This window comes from Harmonia axyridis, chromosome 4 (assembly GCF_914767665.1).
Source record: "Harmonia axyridis chromosome 4, icHarAxyr1.1, whole genome shotgun sequence".
Classification (NCBI taxonomy): domain Eukaryota; kingdom Metazoa; phylum Arthropoda; class Insecta; order Coleoptera; family Coccinellidae; genus Harmonia; species Harmonia axyridis.
Genome location: NC_059504.1, coordinates 5,363,466 through 5,384,736, shown reverse-complemented (window position 1 = coordinate 5,384,736; position 21,271 = coordinate 5,363,466). Strand labels below are relative to the sequence as shown.

At 35.6% G+C, this 21,271-nt stretch overlaps 2 protein-coding genes across 3 annotated transcripts in view; both read left to right on the top strand.

The window, feature by feature from the left end:
- The window catches only part of LOC123678753, a 93,797-nt gene that overhangs the window by 45,538 nt on the left and 26,988 nt on the right, over window positions 1-21,271 (top strand). For both annotated transcript variants that reach the window (XM_045615940.1, XM_045615941.1), the window contains exons 2-3: window positions 2,777-3,230; window positions 10,889-11,020. In XM_045615940.1, coding sequence (XP_045471896.1) covers window positions 2,777-3,230; window positions 10,889-11,020 — 586 coding nt within the window. The remainder of the gene's footprint in view (window positions 1-2,776; window positions 3,231-10,888; window positions 11,021-21,271) is intronic.
- Window positions 19,144-20,522, top strand: LOC123678754. The gene is made up of 2 exons (XM_045615943.1): window positions 19,144-19,769; window positions 19,821-20,522. The coding sequence occupies exons 1-2, from the start codon at window positions 19,448-19,450 to the stop codon at window positions 20,489-20,491; spliced, it is 993 nt and encodes a 330-aa protein (XP_045471899.1). The 5' UTR covers window positions 19,144-19,447; the 3' UTR covers window positions 20,492-20,522.

Below are 21,271 nucleotides of genomic sequence, written 5' to 3'. Positions count from 1 at the left end.
TCTGACTTTATTAGTAGTTTTCTCACATTTCTATGAACTCTATTGGTAGATATTGGTATTTTCAGAAATATCTTTCCAAACTTGGCCAAAATGGCCAAGGATTTTATATCAATGCCAGCATCTTCAATTCCTATTGAAAGACAATTTTCCAGAGCTGTTCTTACAGTAACAAAAACCCGCAATAGGTTAGGCGACAAATCTATAAGATGCCTCATGTGTCTTAGATCCTGGATGGAAAATCATGAAATCAAACAAAGCCTGGAGGTTTCTCAATATTAAGAAACTTTATTTTTTTATTATTTTTCATTTTGTTATGATTTATAGTGATTTATTTTAGTTTCTATTTCAAAAAAGTTGATATTTTTGGTTCTTTCATATAATGAGTTTAATAAATAAAAGTGTTTTTTGCAAGGTCTTCTCATTTCATCATTTTTTAATCATATGCTTCCGTTAAGAACTACTTAAATTAATGTGTGTTTCTAATAGTGATAGTTATAAGGTGAAATATACGTGAGTTGAAAAGAAAAAACCCATACACCGAAAGGTAACAAATGGGATAAAGATTATATATATTGAAAAGAAAAAAATGCTAAATGTAGTATATCTCAAAATATAGATCTTGACTTCGGATTTTGAACGAAAAAATTGACCAGAAAGAATTGAAAAATCGAGATCCCCAAAATGTCTGTTGGCATGTGTTATATATAAAACTTAGCGATCGTTATTCACAGAAAGAGTAGTTGCATATGGTCGAATGTGCAAATATTGGAATTTTCAATATCGGATGCGATCCTATTAAATTGAATTGCAAGACCTCTCACATCTTAAATCTCTGGACTGAGATGATAAATCGCAATTCTCTTTCAAGTATTTCTATGCTTCGCTGAACATTATGAGATAGCGGCATAGATTCAGAAATCGTTATAAGTCGTCAAAGCAGGTTCACTGATCAGAAGGCCCTCTTTACAGAAAGCAGATAAGTTCACAGTGGGCTGGTCCATTCTTTCTCCGAAAGTATCCAGTTTTCAGTATTTCCCATTACTATAAAGTTTCATCCAATTATTATACTGGCATAATAGGGTAGAGAGGAGGGAGAAATTTTAGGGTGATAATATTAGATGAGTTATATTTGGGAATTTTCGAGCTACCCCTTTATATAAAGTATGGGCTAATTTCAGAGTAATAAACATAGATAGAGGGGGCATATGTCATTTTCACTAAGCAAATTTTGTTCCCAACATGAACTATCAAATTTGACATGAAGCGCGCGGAAATGAAAACATCAGTGATACGATATTTCACTCAATTCGCGAGTTTCTCCACAAAGAACGCATTTCTTATGTCCCATAGTGGATCAACGTTTCATATCAACTCAAAATATATTTAGATGAAGACCTAAATATATCAGAAAGTCAGAAAACAAACTTCAAGTGCGCAAAACGACGTGAAACAACGGATGACACTAGGAGAGCAAAAGTTGCCAAACCTTGGATTTCAGCAGGTAGATATAGAAAATAATAAATATTCCGCTTATTGTGAATTCGACAATTAGGGAAAACATCGGATTCTAAATATTTAAATTCGCAGATTTAATGGAGAATTAATTAAATAAATATATTTCATTCAATATAATATATATTCATGATGATATAGTAAAATTGTGGATTTGAAAATATATCACAATCCGACAACGTAATGTAACCATGTTGGGGACATGGAAAAATTGCGTAGGTATACTTCCTTTTTCCATATTTATTACTCTATAGGGCTAATTAAAACGATATCGCGTATTGGAAAACTCCTTATTTCAACTTTTCAATGAATAATTTTTTCTTTAATCGTCCCTAGTTTACATGTAAAGGGTGTTTTTTTTAGAGCTATAGAACTTTAAATTGCAATAAAACAACGATAGATTATTCGATTGACATGAATTTTATTTATTCGCAAGATAAATTTGTTTGTGGCATTACATTTTAAATATGGTTTCTGGCATATGACCGCCACGGCTGGCTCGGATGTAGTCCAATCAGGACGTCCAATTTTCGATGACTTTTTCCAACATTTGTGGCCGTATATCGGCAATAACACGGCGAATATTGTCTTCTTAATGGTCAAGGGTTTGTGGCTTATCCGCATAGACCAATGACTTTACATAGCCCCACAGAAAGTAGTCTTGCGGTGTTAAATCACAAGATCTTGGAGGCCAATTCACAGGTCCAAAACGTGAAATTAGGGGGTCACCAAACTTGTCTTTCAATAAATCGATTGTGGCACGAGCTGTGTGACATGTTGCGCTGTCTTGTTGGAACCACAGCTCCTGGACATCATGGTTGTTCAATTCAGGAATGAAAACCAGCCCATAAAGCCCACCAAACAGTCAGTTTTTCTGGATGTAACGGTGTTTCGACATACACTTGAGGATTATCTTCACTCCAAATGCGGCAGTTTTGTTTGTTGACGTAGCCATTAACCAGAAGTGCGCTTCATCGCTAAACAAAATAAAATGGACGTAGTGCGCGATACGTATTCCGCACAGAATCATTATTTTCGAAATAAAATTGCACTATTTGCAACCGTTGTTCAGGCATGAGTCTATTCATGATGAATCGCCAAACCAAACTGAGAATAATTCACTTGACAGCTGTTAAATCGGCCGCTATCTTGAACAGTAATGCCAACTTAAAGTTATATACCTCGAAAAAAACACCCTTTATCTGTAATAATATAAACGAGTGTAGAGATTCCAAGATACTCACCATATTCTTTTTTTTTCCAGAGTCTTCTAGCACCCATGTTCGACAAAGAGACCGTCCACGCCATCAAGAAAGGCCTACTTTGGCACCAAAGAGACAGACTGTTCAGCAGATGGAAAGAACGTTACTTCATCCTTACCAGAGACTACCTCCACTGCTTCAGACGAGCCTCTGGATCGGAACGCATATCAGAAATGGGACAGTTTTTGTTGAAGATAAAATTAGTAGACGTTGAAAAGGTAGAATGGGAGAATAAAAAGACTTACAGCGCCATCGTCCTGAATTTCGGAAGAGACGGCAAAATATTTCTTAGGGCCACTGAGGGTCTGGAAGAGTGGTTCGAATATCTTGAGGAGTGTACGTTGTCGAGCAAGGAGAGACGAAAAGCTTTGAGGCATTCACAAGATGGCAGACCAAGGGAAAATAATAATATTACGCCTTCTTTGGACGATTGGTTGACGAATAGGCAGAAAATCCGTGAGTGTTTTTGATAATGTCCGAATTTATTTTATGAAGTTTTATTTTACTTTTCTTTAGCTGATTAGTTTTCTTAAATTGAGCATACACAATTTTTGATCCTGTAATTCTCTAATCTTTAGTCACTCACTAATGATGTATTCATAGAGTGATAAACATAGATAGAAGGAGTATACGCAATTTTTACATGTCCCCAACATGGTTGGATTACGTTGTCGGATTGTGATATATTTTCGAATCTACAATTTTACTATATCGTTATGAATGTATATTACAGGGTGTTTCCTAAACATGCGGCAAAAATTCAGGGGGTTGTTCCTTGGACTATTTTGAGCATGTTTTGTCCTTGGATGATTTTTGAAAAACCTCTTTTTTTTTTTTTTTTGAAAGGGTTCGGCAGTCAATGAGGAGAAGATTGGATGCTTGTATGCTGGCTAGAGGTGGTCATTTTCAACAGTTTTTGTAGGTTGAGTTGAATTTTCATGTAATTTTTCATAATAAAATGTTATTATCTGAAATTTTGTTTCCCCTATATCTTCGAAACAAATAGGTTTTTCAAAAATCATCAAAGGACAAAATATTCTTAGAATAGTCCAAGGAACAACCCGCTAAATTTTTGCCGCATGTTTAGGAAACACCCTGTATATTGAATGAAATATATTCATTTGAGTGATTCCCGATTACATCCGATATTTTTCCTGATTGTCGAATTTATAATAAGCAGAATATTCATTATTTTCTGTATCTACCAGGTGAAATCCAAGGTTTGGCAACTTTTGCTCTCCTAGTATCATCGGTTGTTTCACGTCGTTTGGCGCGCTTGAAGTTTGTTTTCTGAATTTCTCATGTATTTTGGTAATTATTTCAATATATTTTGAGTTAATATGAAACGTTGATTCACTTTGGGACATAAGAAGTGCGTTCTTTGTGGAGAAACTCGCGAGTTGAGTGAAGTATCGTATGATATGTTTTCATTTCCGCGCGCTTCATGTCAACTCTGATAGTTCATGTTGGGGACAAAATTTGCGCACTGGAAATGACATATGCTCCCTCTATCTATGTTTATTATTCTGAATGTCAGTGTTTTCCTCTTTTCCAGAATTTCAGGCCAAAAACTGAGCGAATATTATCTCGCACTCACTCTATTCTCTGATTTTGTGAAATAATTGTCAATCGCTATTTAAATGAAGATTTCTAATTTCCTTCTGGCACGAATGAATATTTGCACAATAACTGTGAATATCCTCAAGTCTTTCCTTCAATTAAACAAAGAATGAGAGATTCAATTTAATGAGGACAATGCATTAGGCATGAAGTTGACCTCAATGTAAAATACCTTCGATTTTCTATGGAGAAAAGAAGTTTAGATTCGGTCGATGGAAGTTTCCGACTACTCATTGTAGATATCATTGTAACTCGGATTAAAAAAGAAAGATCTTACAGAGATTATTTTACAGAGTGAGTCGAAAATATGTATCGAGGTTTTTGAGGCTGATAGTACATTGAAAAATAAGTATAGTTTGATGAATAAACTTGTGGCCCAAAATGCATATTGAGGGAGATATATCCTTCCAAAGTAAATAAAATTAAAAAAAAAATCCTTATAATTTCTAAACGGTGAATGTCACCAGATTGAAATTTCGTGCATAAATGAATGTTGTTGAAATACACTTTTTCATCACACTTCTACATTTCTGATATTGCTATGAAGGATGTTTTTATAGGGTGAGTCATGACTTTTTGGGATAAAAATAAGAATATAGTCAACTGGACACGTTTGCAAAAAATTTAAGTTTCGAATCGAAAAGGATATGTCGGACCCAAGACAATCGTATCTTCACAGAACGTGCTTTGACCAAACATCATGCATCGAAATCCTTTCATCAGTATAAACCCACCAACAAAAATTCTGTCTGTCCGCAGAAAAATTCCGTAAATACGAGATAAAAAGAATAAAAGGACAACCGACTCCCACATTCAGAATTATCAGGACCACTGCTGGAAGCCGCTCTTCAGCAGGAATGCTGTCTAAGGGAGAAAAACAAAGGACTTCAATCCCCGTGAAACTTCAACTATGATTGTTATTTTACCCTGGACGGAAATTTACCTGGAACCCAAACATGTGAATGCCGAAAATGCAACGATACGATTTGTTGGCCGTCTTTTGTTGACTACAGATGAAAAGATGAGTCAGCAGAACTTTCCGAAAGGAGATCTGAATGGGAAAGCAGGAAAAAATCGCCTAGATACAGAATTTTCAAGAATACTCGTTATGGTGGAGGATTCATGTATGAATTCCAATTGGAAAAAGCTTGTTCAGCTGAAATACACTGTTTCGATTCAACCTTATTCTTGATTTTGATGACCTGAATTTTAATTCCTACCAAATTTCAATTCGATCTGATCGGCATTTTTTATTATTGAATTATTGGCCAGTTTTCGAGAAATTTCATCCTAGATTTTTAGCCTTCAAAATTAGAGGATACGTATTTTAAACAAATGAGTATCAATTCACAGGGGAACAGATGTGTTGGTGTAGAGGTTTTTCGAGCTGATTCTATATCAATTTGATGTCCTGAATTCAAATAACGTATTCATTTTAACCTAGGAGCTCAAATTTTTAAGATATACAATTTTAGAGAAATATAAGTCAAATTATTTTAACTCAAATCCGTAAGTGTAGTAAACAAAAGTAACGGGTGTTTATTTTCGAGGTCTATAACTTTAAGTTGGCATTACCTGTCAAGATGGCGACCGATTTAACAGCTGTCAAGTGATTTATTCTCAGTTTGGTTTGGCAATTCATCATGAATAGACTGACGCCTGAACAACGCTAGCAAATAGTGCAATTTTTTTTCGAAAATAATGGTTCTGTGCGGAATACGTATCGCGCACTACGTCCATTTTATTTTGTTTAGCGATGAAGCGCACTTCTGGTTGAATGGCTACGTCAACAAACAAAACTGCCGCATTTGGAGTGAAGCTAATCCTCAAGTGTATGTCGATACACCGTTACAACCAGAAAAACTGACTGTTTGGTGCGCTTTATGGGCTGGTGGAATCATTGGTCCGTACTTTTTCAAAAACGATGATGGCCAGAACGTTACAGTCAATGGTGATCGGTATAGAGCCATGATTACTAACTTTTTCATTCCTAATCGAGAAACCATGATGTCCAGGAGCTGTGGTTTCAACAAGACGGCGCAACATGTCACACAGCTCGTGCCAAAATCGATTTATTGAAAGACACGTTTGGTGCCCACCTAATTTCACGTTTTGGACCTGTGAATTGGCCTCCAAGATCTTTTGATTTAACACCGCTAGACTACTTTCTGTTGGGCTATGTGAAGTCATTGGTCTATGTGGATAAGCCACAAACCCTTGACCATTTGGAAGACAACATTCGCCGTGTTATTGCCGATATACGGCCGAAATGTTGGAAAGTCATCGAAAATTAGACGTCCAGATTGGTCTACATCCGAGCCAGCCGTGGCGGTCATATGCCAGAAATCATATTCAAAATGTAATGCCACAAGATTATCTTGTGGATAAATAAAATTCATGTCAATCGAATAATCCATCGTTGTTTTATTGCAATTTAAAGTTCTATAGCTCTAAAAAAAACACCCTTTATATCTTTAAAATTTGAGCTCCTAGGTTGAAATGAATACATTATTTCAATTCAGGACATCAAATTGATATAGGATCAGCTCAAAAAACCTCTACACCAACTCCTCTGTTCCCCTGTGAATTGATACTCATTTCTCAATCGTATCCTCGAATTTTAAAGGCTAAAAATCTAGAATGAAATTTCTCGAAAACTGACCAATAATAAAAAAGCCGATCTGATCGAATTTAAATTCGGTGGGAATAGAATTCAGTTCATACAAATTAAGAATTGAGCTGAGTTGAAACAGTCTATTATAGCTGAACAAGCTTTTTTCAATTGGAATTCATACATGAATCCTCCACCATAACGAGTATCCTTGAAAATTCTGTATCTAGGCGATTTTTTTCTGCTTTCCCATTCAGATCTCCTTTCGGAAAGTTCTGCTGTCTCATCTTTTCATCTGTAGTCCACAAAAGACGGCCAGCAAATCGTATCGTTGCATTTTCGGCATTCACATGTTTGGGTTCCAGGTAAATTTCCGTCCAGGGTAAAATAACAATCATAGTTGAAGTTTCACGGGGATTGAGATCCTTTGTTTTTCTCCCTTAGACAGCATTCCTGCTGGAGAGCGGCTTCCAGCAGTAGTCCTGATAATTCTGAATGTGGGAGGCGGTTGTCCTTTTATTCTTTTTATCTCTTATTTACGGAATTTTTCTGCGGACAGGCAGAATTTTTGTTGGTGGGTTTATACTGATGAAAGGATTTCGATGCATGATGTTCGGTCAAAGCACGTTTTGTGAAGATACGATTGTCTTGGGTCCGAAATATCTTTTTCGATTCGAAACATAATTTTTTCGCAACCATGTCCAGTTGACTACATTCTTATGGTTATCCCAAAAAATCATGACTCACCCTATGAAGACACCCTTTACAACAATATCAGAAATGTAGAAGTGTACTGAAAAAAAGGTGATACGAAATTTTTATTTCAGTTATACAAAATACAATATTATGAAGTCCCTAAAATAAAAAAAAAACATTGAAGAAATCGAATAGTCACACAACACTTCGAAAGCTTCTTTTCCGCGACATTCTTGAATGTTTTTTGGATAGTCCCTTTTCAAACTCCTAACATGCCATCATGTGCATGTCTCATCTTCCTGGGTAGCAATCCTTCATAACTTTAATATCTTGGTGAAATCTTTCACCTTGTTCCTCACTCATGTTTCCCAAATTTTCTGGAAAACGGTCTAAGTGACTGTGTAAATACTGTATTTTAATACTCATATTGTACCATAAGGATTTGAAATAAAACTATTAAGTATCTTGTTAAACATTTCAACATGGTTTTTAGCTTTATGTTTGCCTAGAAAATTTTCTACAACTGCAACAAATGATGTCCAAGCTTCTCGTTCAACTTGATTCATTGAATTTATGAAGGCAGGATCCTTAATTAATTGTCTTATTTGTGGACCGTCAAATATCCCTGCTTTGAGTTTTTCTGTGCTCTACTGATGCATTTTTACTCTTATATATGCAAAACATGACCCATTCTTATCAAGAACCTCTACAAATTGATTAATTAAGCACAACTTCATATGTTACGGAGGAAGTATGATTTTTTATCTTCTTTACCCGAGTTAGGTAATTAAAAGAGTCAGTTCTGGTACCTGATAGGCAATGGTTCCACTATTTATAGATGTACCTGGAATTTACTTAATTGCAGACTGACAATAAAACCATTATACCTACATTAATGAATATATAATTATTTTAGAACTCTCATAAATGACTATACAGAATTAAACCCACATTGGTAGATAAGTTGATGTATCTAAAAAAGTAGAGCTGATAGATAAGAACGAATTGCATGTACAGATTAAGCGTCCCAAATATAGTTAAAATTAGCTCTGAAATCCCAGGCTCCAATAAAAAATGTATGCATATGTTGTGAAAATATAAAAATTGCAGTATCCTGACTAAGAGTGAAATTCCGCTACAGAAAAGTGAAGTTTTCCCAATAATAATTGAATATACTTCCGGCAGAACTCGTGAAATCGAATCAGACAAGTTGAACAGTATCGATCTTCATCCCTTAGCAATTCTCTTCGGAGAACATTCGGAGCAATTGGTCCTTAATAAAAAAAAAGTCGTTAGAAGGCAGTTCCACCCATTTGAACGACCCTCCATTCTCAACTTTACGAATTTAACCTTCCCACGACGAAGCATGGCCCAATGTTCGATAGGGGTGACGTCTTTCCGAATTCTGCCATCTTTATCGGCTTTTTCCTATTATCGGCAAACTGAAAAATTGGGTATGAATATTAGATTGACCCCGGAATCGTTTTGTTACATCCCTTCCGTAAATCTATTATCGTTGGATTTTCCTCTCCACTTTCCTGTTCAGGTTTGGCCCCGTTGGATAACTCATTTTCAGATGGGAAATGATGATATTCCATCGAAAGCAGTTTTTCGTTTTTGGGAGTTCATTCTGTTAGAAAATCAGAATTTTGCATGGAATAGCACGAAGATATTACCCTCGTCTTAATTTACACCAATCACAAACGCTCAATTTTGAATTAGAAATGGTTTCTAGCATTGAGTATTAAACATAGATAGAGGAAGTATGAGCAATTTCTACATGTCCCCAACATGGTTAGATTACGTTGTCGGATTGTGATATATTTTCAAATTCACAATTTCACTATATCGTTATGAATGTATATTACTTATATTGAATGAAATATATTCATTTGAGTGATTCCCGATTGACTCTGCAAATTTGAATATTTGGAATTCGATATTTTTCCTAATTGTCTAATTTATAATAAGCTGAATATTAATTATTTTCTATACCTACCTGCTGAAATCCAAGGTTTGGCAACTTTTGCTCTCCTAGTGTCATCAGTTGTTTCACATCGTTTGGCGCGCTTGAAGATTGTTTTCTGAATTTCTGATATATTTAGGTATTTATTTCAATATAATTTGAGTTAATATGAAACGTTGATTCACTGTGAGACATAGGAAGTGCGTTCTTTGTGGAGAAACTCGCGAATTGAGTGAAATATAGTATCACTGATATGTTTTCATTTCCGCGCGCTTCATGTCAAATTTGATAGTTCATGTTGGGGACAAAATTTGCTTACTGAAAATGACATATGCTCCCTCTATTTATGTTCATCACTCTGAGGTTTCTAGATAGATGAACTGTATGACAACACCTGTCAGCAGTTTTTTCGAGTTCACCTGCAGCAAAACTTAATAGCTGTTGTCACCAAAATTACAATACTTTTGATAACAAGTAAGTCTTGTCAAATACCATTCGGGAATTTAATTTTTTCTGTGAAAATGATATGACTCACGAATATCCCTGTCATAATTAAATGATGCTTCTTCAGACGATAATTTGTCCTTCAATTTGCAATTGAAGACGATCACAGTCAGTCCAAAATCACACCACTTCTTGACTGTTTTTGAATGTATTGAACCATTTCCATGCAAGTATTTTTGATCAACTCTATTCACTGTCTTGTAACAAATTGTTTGACCACACTGTGATCACCAGATTTGTGGTAGTTTGTATTTGAAATCGTAAAATATGAAATTTTGTCGACGTGGAATTGCAAAAGTTTTCAATAGTTCAATGAAAAATGTCGAAATAGTAATTTTTGAGAAAAAACTCCAATATTATATTATTACAGAGGGATACACTGTTTACAATCGAATGAATGTTTTTCCACCACACCTGCAGTAACCTTCCTATACTGAATTTCTGATTAAATTTTAATTTTTCAATTTCTTCATCCAAAAAGCCATCATATATTTCTATGGTACATGTGAAAAGTTGTTGTTAAATAACTTTTACATATCCTCAGACGAACAAAATTGAAATCATCCCCTCGCATATATGAATATCAACTGAAGAAACACCAATCTTTCCTAGGGTCGAATCTCGCTTCTCCCAGATTAATTCAAACAAACAATTGGAAGCAGAGCCATCTGGCTTTCAATTTAATTTGATATATTTACAATGTTCTATTTATTCTAGCCACCGCCCGGGTATCTACAGACACTGTCAGCACTAGGAATCAAGAAGACTATAGCAGCTTTTTGCGTAAACGTGATTGGACTCCTAGAGATTCTGACTGGGACCATCCCTCACTGGATAACAGACTATCACGTAAGTTTGAAAATATTTACATTGGGAACATATTCCATAAATAATCGTTACATTGTTGCTATAGCGATCTATTAGAGGTTAGAATTCGATGTTGTTTTGAATATTGATGAAAAGCCCTATGACTATGAAGATCACGAAAATGCTTGCAGTTGGGCTATCAGTACATTATTTCAGAAATTATAGGTAAAAATCTCAAATTATCGAGAAAAAAATTGATAATATTCGCGAGACTGCAACATCTTCTGGACGTAAGCTACGCCCTTGAAACCTCAGTATGTTTTAGATCGGAAATTGATGTTTGAAAAACGTTTATATTTGAGGGGTTTGTGACGAATAATTCAGAAGATATAACGTTTTTTGGAGGGAAATTCAATTTTTTCCCAAATTTCGAGTTCAAATTTTCTCGAATTTTCAGCTCTACGAAGAATCGGTGAGCGGTGCCAGTATTGACGATCTCTGATTAGCCCAATTTCAATCTCACCTGAAAAATTTTTTGTCGAAAAATTTTTTAAAATTTAAAATAAAATAAAAGTTCCTTCATGGGAATATTGTATAATTTTATTGATTGATTCGACTATGAAGATCACGAAAATGTCTGCAGTTGGGGATCAGTACATTATTTCAGAAATTTTAGGTAAAATCTGAAATTTTCGAGAAATAAAATTGATAATATTCCCAAGGCTGTAACTTCTCCTGGACGTAAGCTACGTCCTTGAGGCCTCAGTATGTTTCAGATCGGAACTTGACGTTTGAAAAAGTTTGTATTTGAGGGGTCTGTGATGAATAATTCAGGAGATATAACGATTTTTGGAAGGGAAATTGTTTTGAATATTGATGAAAATCCCTTGAGTTCTCAATGAACTCTCTATAGAAAAACTGAGCTAATTCAGACTCCAAAATTAATAAGCACAAAAACAAGCCGAGTTCGAATGTAAAATCCCTACTTCAATATAAGATAATTAAACACCGGGATGAATAACAACCATGTCAATAATTCTTTGGACAAAATCAATATTAACTTATTTAGCATTCTCATTCATGAATGGACAGAACTGCGGGGGTGACAACACACAAAATTTGCATATGCCGAACATGTTGCGGATGAGGATTACAACAATCTGGTGTGAATCGACTTTTTCATCGTTTGAATTGACCTCTCATCTGAGCAGGTACAGGAAATCAAATATTTTATCGAACATTTTGACAATGACGTTAAACTGGGAACAACACGAATATTAGAAAAACAGGGCGTGGCAGAAAGATGAGACGGTTTTGAAAAAGCTAGTGTTGCTATCTTATTAGGAAGGCAACAACCATTAGACTCATGAGGTCTTAACATTTTTTGAAGCTCCGAAACTGTAGAAAGGAGAAAATTACGTTTTTGTATAATTGTCTGATTGGATGTCCTTTTATGGACAATTTTATTATCGTTGCTGCTAAAAGGAGATATACACAGTTTTTCGTTGGATAAAAGTACTGCTTCAACGAAATGTTTTAACTAACTTCAGACTGCTACAAACTGCTCAAGTCCTTGAAATCATTCCACTCCTTCAACAACCTATCTGCGCAGTCCACGTAAGATCTTCTTGGCAGCATGCTGCTGAACTTTCAATAAATCGTATTTTGCAATATATAATTACTGACTACACTACTGAGTAATAAAGAAGAGTCAATTTGCTTGAAACCCATACTGCTGAGTAGCAGTAGCATTGCACTGATATAACCACCATAGGCGGTTGTATTCAAAACGCAAAGAAGAACACACAAACCAAAGAATTGCAACCAAAAGCAATATTGAAATCGAATTCATTTCTCGATATCCATGGCTACTAGATTACTTAAACGTACAACTTTGCTTCAGCCGTTTTTTTCTGAAATTCGAGGCTTTATTGTGAATACCTTGTTATTTATTTATGATTCAAAGTATTGCCCATCGCTGGCCACTCACAATGCGATGCAGAAATCTCTTCCGTCTTTGCCTTGCAAGCAGCTGTTCACAAGCAAACAAACGCCTTTCAACATCTCTCGGCTTCAACTCGTACGGCACCCAATTTCCTTGTTTCTGAATCATTCCCATGACTTTCAGGCGTTTTGAAATGGCTTGTTGCGTCACTGCCAATGATCCTGCCAATTCTTGTTGCGTTTGACACGAGTCTTGTTCAAGTAATGCCTCCAATTCTGCATCTTCGAAAACCTTCTCTCTTTCACCGCCATGCTAGTCTTCGACGTCAAAATCACCTTTCTTGAAGCGTTGAAACCACTCTCGGCACGTTGGTTCACTAATAGCTGCCTCGCTTTAGATATTTGAGAGCATTCGATGACCCTCAGACGCAGATTTCTACATATTAAAGCAGAAAATGACGAGAATTTGGCTCGTAAGCTGACGTGTTTGATCGAGAATAACTTTATGATGCAGACACAAATCGACTTAAATTTCGATGGCGTTATGTTTACAAATACCTAAGCTCATTGTATGACATCTACGACTACCACTTACTGCTACATCCATATATTGCAAAACGGCGGAAGCGAAGTTGTGCACCTAAAATTTTGAATCAAATTTTAATCTTTTACAACCTTTAACTAGTTGATTGCCAAGTTTGGTGGATAAACTTTAGAGCCTTATTGGTGTTAAATTTCTTATACAGGGTGTTTCCTAAACATGCGGCAAAAATTCAGGGGGTTGTTCCTTGGACTATTTTAAGCATGTTTTGTCCTTGGATGATTTTTGAAAAACCTCTTTGTTTCGAAGATACAGGGCGAACAACATTTTTCATATTTTTAAAATTAATAAAAGTTTAAATAAAAATGCGTACCGCACTGTGTTTACTAAGTAGGTACAATTTATTTTTAAATTTGTTTAACAAAATTCCAATTACTAAAAACTGCCAGTTTTTTGACTAAAAATTGATAAGTGCAGATGGTAAAGGAATACAGATTAAACACGGTTTTCATTTGAATTCGTTTTGTGATGTATTAGCAATTTTTAGTCAAAAAACTGGCCGTTTTTAGTAATTGGAATGTTGTTGAACAAATTTAAAAATAAATTGTACCTACTTAGTAAACACAGTGCGGTACGCATTTTTATTCAAACTATTATTAATTTTAAAAATATGAAAAATGTTGTTCGCCCTGTATCTTCGAAACAAAGAGGTTTTTCAAAAATCATCCAAGGACAAAACATGCTTAAAATAGTCCAAGGAACAACCCCCTGAATTTTTGCCGCATGTTTAGGAAACACCCTGTATAACAGACTATATTCTCCGCATACAAAAATATACGTTCTTATACTTCGGCAGTAATCGTTAAAGCATATTCATACATGCTAATATTCTCCGAAGAGGTGATTTTCACTCCCAATTCCTATTCGCCTCGTAGTAACGACTCTCTTAAGCATGCATTACATCAATTTTCCCCATAAAATGAAGCAAGAGCGAAATTCACATGCAAAGTGATTTTATCGATCATTTCGGATGAAGGGGAAATAACTTATTTCTCGATTGAAGCAGCTCTGATTCGAAGCAACAGCTAGACAGGACCACCATATGGCGCATATCGAGATTTGGGGTGAATAATTCAGGAGAAAAAATGAATTATTCAGATTCGACATGAATAATGCGTCATATTCGGAAAGCACTTATTCTCTCGAATATCGTGAATCTATGCAACATTGATAAATAGCTGCTGTTTGTATGAAAACTAGTGATTTCATCGCGCTAAAGTCGAAAGTAGTGGGGAATAATTCGATTACCGTTGCAAGCTCCAAATGAAAACAATTTTCCCTGAAAAAAAAAACCAGGTTGTTCATATTAAACTCAATTTTCCTGTGTTAATAGACTTTGCTTGTTCCATGAAAATATGAGTATCCAATGAATCTGTATATTTGTTGAACATGTATAAATATTTTCAGAGTTCGGGTTACACCTCATTTGATGACAAAAAGGTAGATCAATAATGAACACTTTTTTTCTGTCAGAATTCAATGAAATCTGGGTAGAGTGACGTCAATTTGAGTAATATTCATATCATTTCCGGTAAACTTCTTCATAGGATCAAAAAGATCAAATTTTTGTTATGCCTATTGTTACAGTTGTATTTGGTTATCTCGCTTTCTGTAAGGAATAATTGAATTGGATCTTTTGTTAGCAATAGATTGAGTAAAAAAGAATAATAGTATGCAGTCACCCAGATATATAAGAGATTATCTCTCTTTATAATTTATACGCACCTTTGCTTTTTAAGGTGTTGAAAGAATAACTTCTTGCTCTTACGCAAGCAACTTCCGTACTCGTTTATACCGTATACAGTACTTAATTGCGGTACACAGTTTCTGCTTGTCATAGAATTACGCACGGTAAATACGCCAAGTACACGCATGTTACCGAAGAATATAACTCTTTATTTTTCGAATCAACCTTTTAAATTGTATTCTGTTGTTAATTTCTAATTATATTTTTATTCATCAATTAGTATATGTGAGGTATATCTATATAAATCAGTGATCAAAGATTATTGAATTGATTTGCCTTAAACGAAGAAAAATGTGATTTTTTTCATTGAATCAGGTCAATTTTAATATATCTTATGAATTTAAACTGACTACGTATAATTTTACAAATGTTTCTTTGAAATATTTTTCATATTTGATATAAAGGGTGTTTTTTTAGAGCTATAGAACTTTAAATTGCAATAAAACAACGATGGATTATTCGATTGACATAAATTTTATTTTTCGGCAACCGTCCGGGAAGTGCTCACGCTCGTCCTGGAATTTTGTCTATTCATCCAAAAAAACCCTATTTTCCGGACTTGTTACGTAAATTACTATTATCCGCAAGATAATCTTGTGGCATTACATTTTAAAAATTATTTCTGGCATATGACCGCCACGGCTGGCTCGGATGTAGTCCAATGTGGACGTCCAATTTTCGATGACTTTTTCCAACATTTGTGGCCGTATATCGGCAATAACACGGCGAATGTTGTCTTTCAATGGTCGAGGGTTTGTGGCTTATCCGCATAGACCAATGACTTTACATAGCCCCACAGAAAGTAGTCTAGCGGTGTTAAATCACAAGATCTTGGAGACCAATTCACAGGTCCAAAACGTGAAATTAGGCGGTCACCAAACGTGTCTTTCAGTAAATCGATTGTGGCACGAGCTGTGTGACATGTTGCGCCGTCTTGTTGGAACCACAGCTCCTGTACATCATGGTTGTTCAATTCAGGAATGAAAAAATTAATAATCATGGCTCTATACCGATCACCATTGACTGTAACGTTCTGGCCATCATCGTTTTTGAAGAAGTACGGACCAATGTTTTGTTTGTTGACGTAGCCATGCAACCAGAAGTGCACTTCATCGCTAAACAAAAAATAAAATAGACGTAGTGCGCGATACGTATTCCGCACAGAACCATTATTTTCGAAATAAAATTGCACTATTTGCATGCGTTGTTCAGGCGTGAGTCTATTCATGATGAATTGCCAAACCAAACTGAGAATAAATCACTTGACAGCTGTTAAATCGGTCGCCATCTTGAACAGTAATGCCAACTTAAAGTTATATACTTCGAAAAAAACACCCGTTATTATTGAAAAAACATCCATCAAGAAATTCAGTCCACATTTATCCAAAAAAACGAAGAAAAATGTGAATGCCTGAGATTACTTCGTTGAAGCAGGTTAATTTTGCCATCTTATATGAATTGAAACAAACTATAATCGTACAAATGTTCCCTGGAAAAAACGTCCATATTCAAATTAAATTTTTTAAACTTTCACCCAAAGAAACGAAGAAAAATGTAAATGCCGGAGACATTTGATGGAACCGGACGAGTGAAGCGTTGAGAAAGAAACCAAAATTATCTCCTCCCTCAAGACAAAAGCTTCCCCTGGGGACTCCTTGGTTTTTATCCGAATAATGGCTAGAAATATTATCTCCATATCTTTACCCTTCCACTTTTATGAATAGAACATGAGAGTGTAAGAAATATTTACAGCTTTTATATGAGTTCCGCGAAATATGAGAATTACTTGGCAGACCGAATGGGGTTGGTAAAGTGATAGGTCGAGGGGGGAGAAATCAGACATATTTGTTTTTGTGAACATTTCTATAGAAACGCTGAGGGTTCATGAAGGAAACAACGAGGAGTTGGAGCCGAAGCTGCGAGAGAATTTAAGGGTGGTTCTTCACTTTTCACAAGAATATGGGAGGCGTTAAATATTTCACACCCAGATAACAAACTGCGGTTTTAAAAAGATATTGTGTGGGGAAAACTCGAAGTTGCGCTGCTTAGACAAGGTGTTAGTGATTATAAGTGCGACAGGCTTCAGGAGGGTGATTCTTCATGAAAAAATAATTACTTACAGTTTGCTGTATAATTTTTTTTCGCAACTGCTTCGTATTCAGGGATACTGATTGAGAAATCTGTTACTCAATCGGAATCTTTTGATGCCAGAGGTTCTATTGCTTCGGGTCCTTTTCAGAATTGCGTATTTTTTACAACAGAGCAATTCCAACAGCGTCAACTTGATATAAAAAAATATTTCTCTGTATGATGTTGTTCAATTACTGAACTACTACCCGATAGGAATAACATTCAAATTTTTCGGTTATCTCTGAGAAGCAACCCCCAAGAAATTCCTTCCAACCGGGGTTTTTTTCGAGGTATATAACTTTAAGTTGGCATTACTGTTCAAGATGGCAACCGATTTAACAGTTGTCAAGTGATTTATTCTCAGTTTGGTTTGGCAATTCATCATGAATAGACTCACGCCTGAACAACGCTTGCAAATAGTGCAATTTTATTTCGAAAATAATGGAACTGTGCGGAATGCGTATCGCGCACTACGTCCATTTTATTTTGTTTAGCGATGAAGCGCACTTCTGGTTGAATGGCTACGTCAACAAACAAAACTGCCGCATTTGGAGTGAAGCTAATCCTCAAGTGTATGTCGAAACACCGTTACATCCAGAAAAACGATGATGGCCAGAACGTTACAGTCAATGGTGATCGGTATAGAGCCATGATTACTAACTTTTTCATTCCTGAATTGAACAACCATGATGTCCAGGAGCTGTGGTTCCAACAAGACGGCGCAACATGTCACACACCTCGTGGCACAATCGATTTATTGAAAGACACGTTTGGTGATCGCCTAATTTCACGTTTTGGACCTGTGAATTGGCCTCCAAGATCTTGTGATTCAACACCGCTACACTACTTTCTGTGGGGCTATGCAAAGTCATTGGTCTATGCGGATAAGTCACAAACCCTTGACCATATGGAAGACAACATTCGCCGTGTTATTGCCGATATACGGCCATAAATGTTGGAAAAAGTCATCGAAAATGGGACGTTCAGATTGGACATCCGAGCCAGCCGTGGCGGTCATATGCCAGAAATCATATTTAAAATGTAATGCCACAAGATTATCTTGCGGATTAATAAAATTCATGTCAATCGAATAATCCATCGTTGTTTCATTGCAATTCAAAGTTCTATAGCACTAAAAAAACACCCTGTTGAAGTTTCCAATCGAAGCAATAATAATAAACGAAAATTCCTTAGAGACATAATGTTCTTTTCATTGACATACTTCCTTTGAATTTTTGGTATTTTTGAGGCCAAAGTTCCCCTCTCTAGCTGCGCTAGTATCTTAAGGCGTATTTTTCATTTCATATATGAATTCAAGGACATACTATATTATTATTTTTCCATGTCCACTCGACAAATGATTGATGAATTCAATTCAATATACTATAGGTTGCTAATGCAAACTGTACTTTCAGATATCCCCAAAGGAAAAGTTCCAATCAATAAATCACACTATTCATTTACTCCTCTTTCAACGAGTAGAGGAAAATTTGGCCTAGGGGTATATTACTGACTATTTCCCTCGTCGTAATTTGCACCAATCAGAAACGCGCAATTTTGAATTACAAATGGTTTCTAGGTGGAAAAACTGTTTGGCAGGATCTGTCAGCAGTTTATTCGCGTTTACCCGCGGCAAAACTTGACAGTTGTTGTCACCAAAAATTACAATACCTTTGAAAACAAACGTAATTATAATCTCCAAGGACACCAGAAAACGACGCTCAACAAATTTTTCTTATTTTATTGTCAAGTGCTAGTTAGTCAGCTTATATCGTGAAAATGAGTCGCTTTGGAAGCGATTCTTTGTCTAATATTGATCTGGCGATTGAGAAAAGTATACCGTATAATACCCTCAGGACTCATACTTCAATATGGAAACAGTTCATGACATTCTGCAAAGCAAAGAACTATGAGCTTATGGAAAACACAACTTTAGAACAACTAAATCTAATTCTGAAAGATTGGGCGTGGAATATGAAGAAGGAAAACGGTGAAAATTACAAAGAACTAGTTGTGAAGACAATGTGGAACACCGTTGCAAAAAAAAATGCAAGAAATGTATTTTGTGAAGTGGAAAATAATTTTTGACCCATTTAAAGACATTATCTTCAAGTCTAGTAGGGAAGCTCGTAATGCGAAAAGAAGGAATTTGCAGACGTGTGCAAATAAAAGGAAGTGCAGCTCTGCTTCATTGATATTGGATGAGTATTATGCAATGGTTTCATTATGGGATGAAAACACTCCAGCAGGACTCCAACGGAAATTTTACCATATCGCTTCAGTGGAACTTGCCTGGAGAGGTGGAGAAGCAGTAAACTGCAAAGTTCATTATTTTAAAGAGGAAGTGGATAATTCTGGGATAAAAACAGGTAGAATACACATTTTTTAAATAACTGATTTTCAAACATCCAACTTTTCAGGAAGAGTAGAATATAATCCTCTCTTCAATAAAACGGCACAGGGTGGAGAAAAAAAAATGGCCGAAAGTAAATGGCTGGTCCCTAACACGAAGAACCCAACCTTTTGTCCAGTCCGCCTATTTAAAATTCTGATGGTTAAACGTTCATCTAGAATAACAACTGATAGATTATTCTTAACGATTAACCCATCATGGAACAAAGAACTTTCAAGTGGATGGTACAAAAACACTCCAGTGGGAAAAAATGAACTTTCGAAATGGACTAAAGAAGCGGCAGAGAAGGCAGGATTGAATACAAAAGGAATAAAAATAACAAACCACTCTATGCGGTCGACAGCAGTCAGTAACTTAGCTAAAGCAGGGGTAGGTGAACAACAATTAATTAAAATTACTGGCCACAGTTCAGCCAACTCAATTAAACCTTATCTGCAAATGGATAATGAGCACTACTCCAACATCATAAATACCCTTAGAAGTGACGCCTCAGAACCTCCAGCTAAAAAGCAGAAAACAGAAGATCCTGCAGTCACTCCTCCCGCTTCTCACTCAACAGATTACATTAATGATGAACCTACACCCCACATCTTCAATGAATCAACAAAAGTTTCAAACAATACCCCTACCGTGTACCAAAATTGCAATTTATATTTCAATTGTACAATAAATAATTAAGTTTGTAGTATTTTGGATGAAATAAAATTGAGTATCTGTTTTTCAGTTTTCAAATTAATACCTATACATAGGTAATGCATGCAGAATAATCTGTTACTCAGGAAATAGTCTTGTCAAATACCATTCGGGCATCTAATTTTTCCTGTGAAAAAAATCGAAAAAACACATTGCAAAGTAATATTTTCTGACAAAAAGCATTCGTGCAGGTGCAAAAATCCTCGTCTTCGACTCGGATTTTTGTTGCTACCAGCACTCATGCTTCTTGTCAAAATATTACTTAGCAACGTGTTTTTTCGATTCTTTTCGGAAAAATTAGATGCCCTTATGATATTACTTACGAATAGAATGCTAAAGGCTGTCTGTCCTAATTCAATAAGATTGTTGGTTTCCTAGGTTTCATTATTCCTTCCAATTCGAATTCTGAGCGCATGTTTCTATAATTGGTAAATTGCAAGTCTCATAATTTTTATATTGTTAGTAATCACTAGATTTGTCATGAATCTATATTCATTTAGGTTAATGAGACAGCTGAATGAATGTCCACATGCTGTTAGAATTGTTTAACCTAACGTGCTCACCTCTAATTAACAGCGATAATGACAGTTTGTTGATCAATAACAGATTTCTCTATTCGCTCTTTTATATCTTTATTGTTTTCCATTTGATTTCTTTCTATTCGAAAATCCAATGTCAAGTTGTTATTATTGTACAGCTTGTTTCGAAATTCAGTATCCAGCTTTCATAAGACTTCTTTTTCCATAAACATGTGTCCATAGGGAT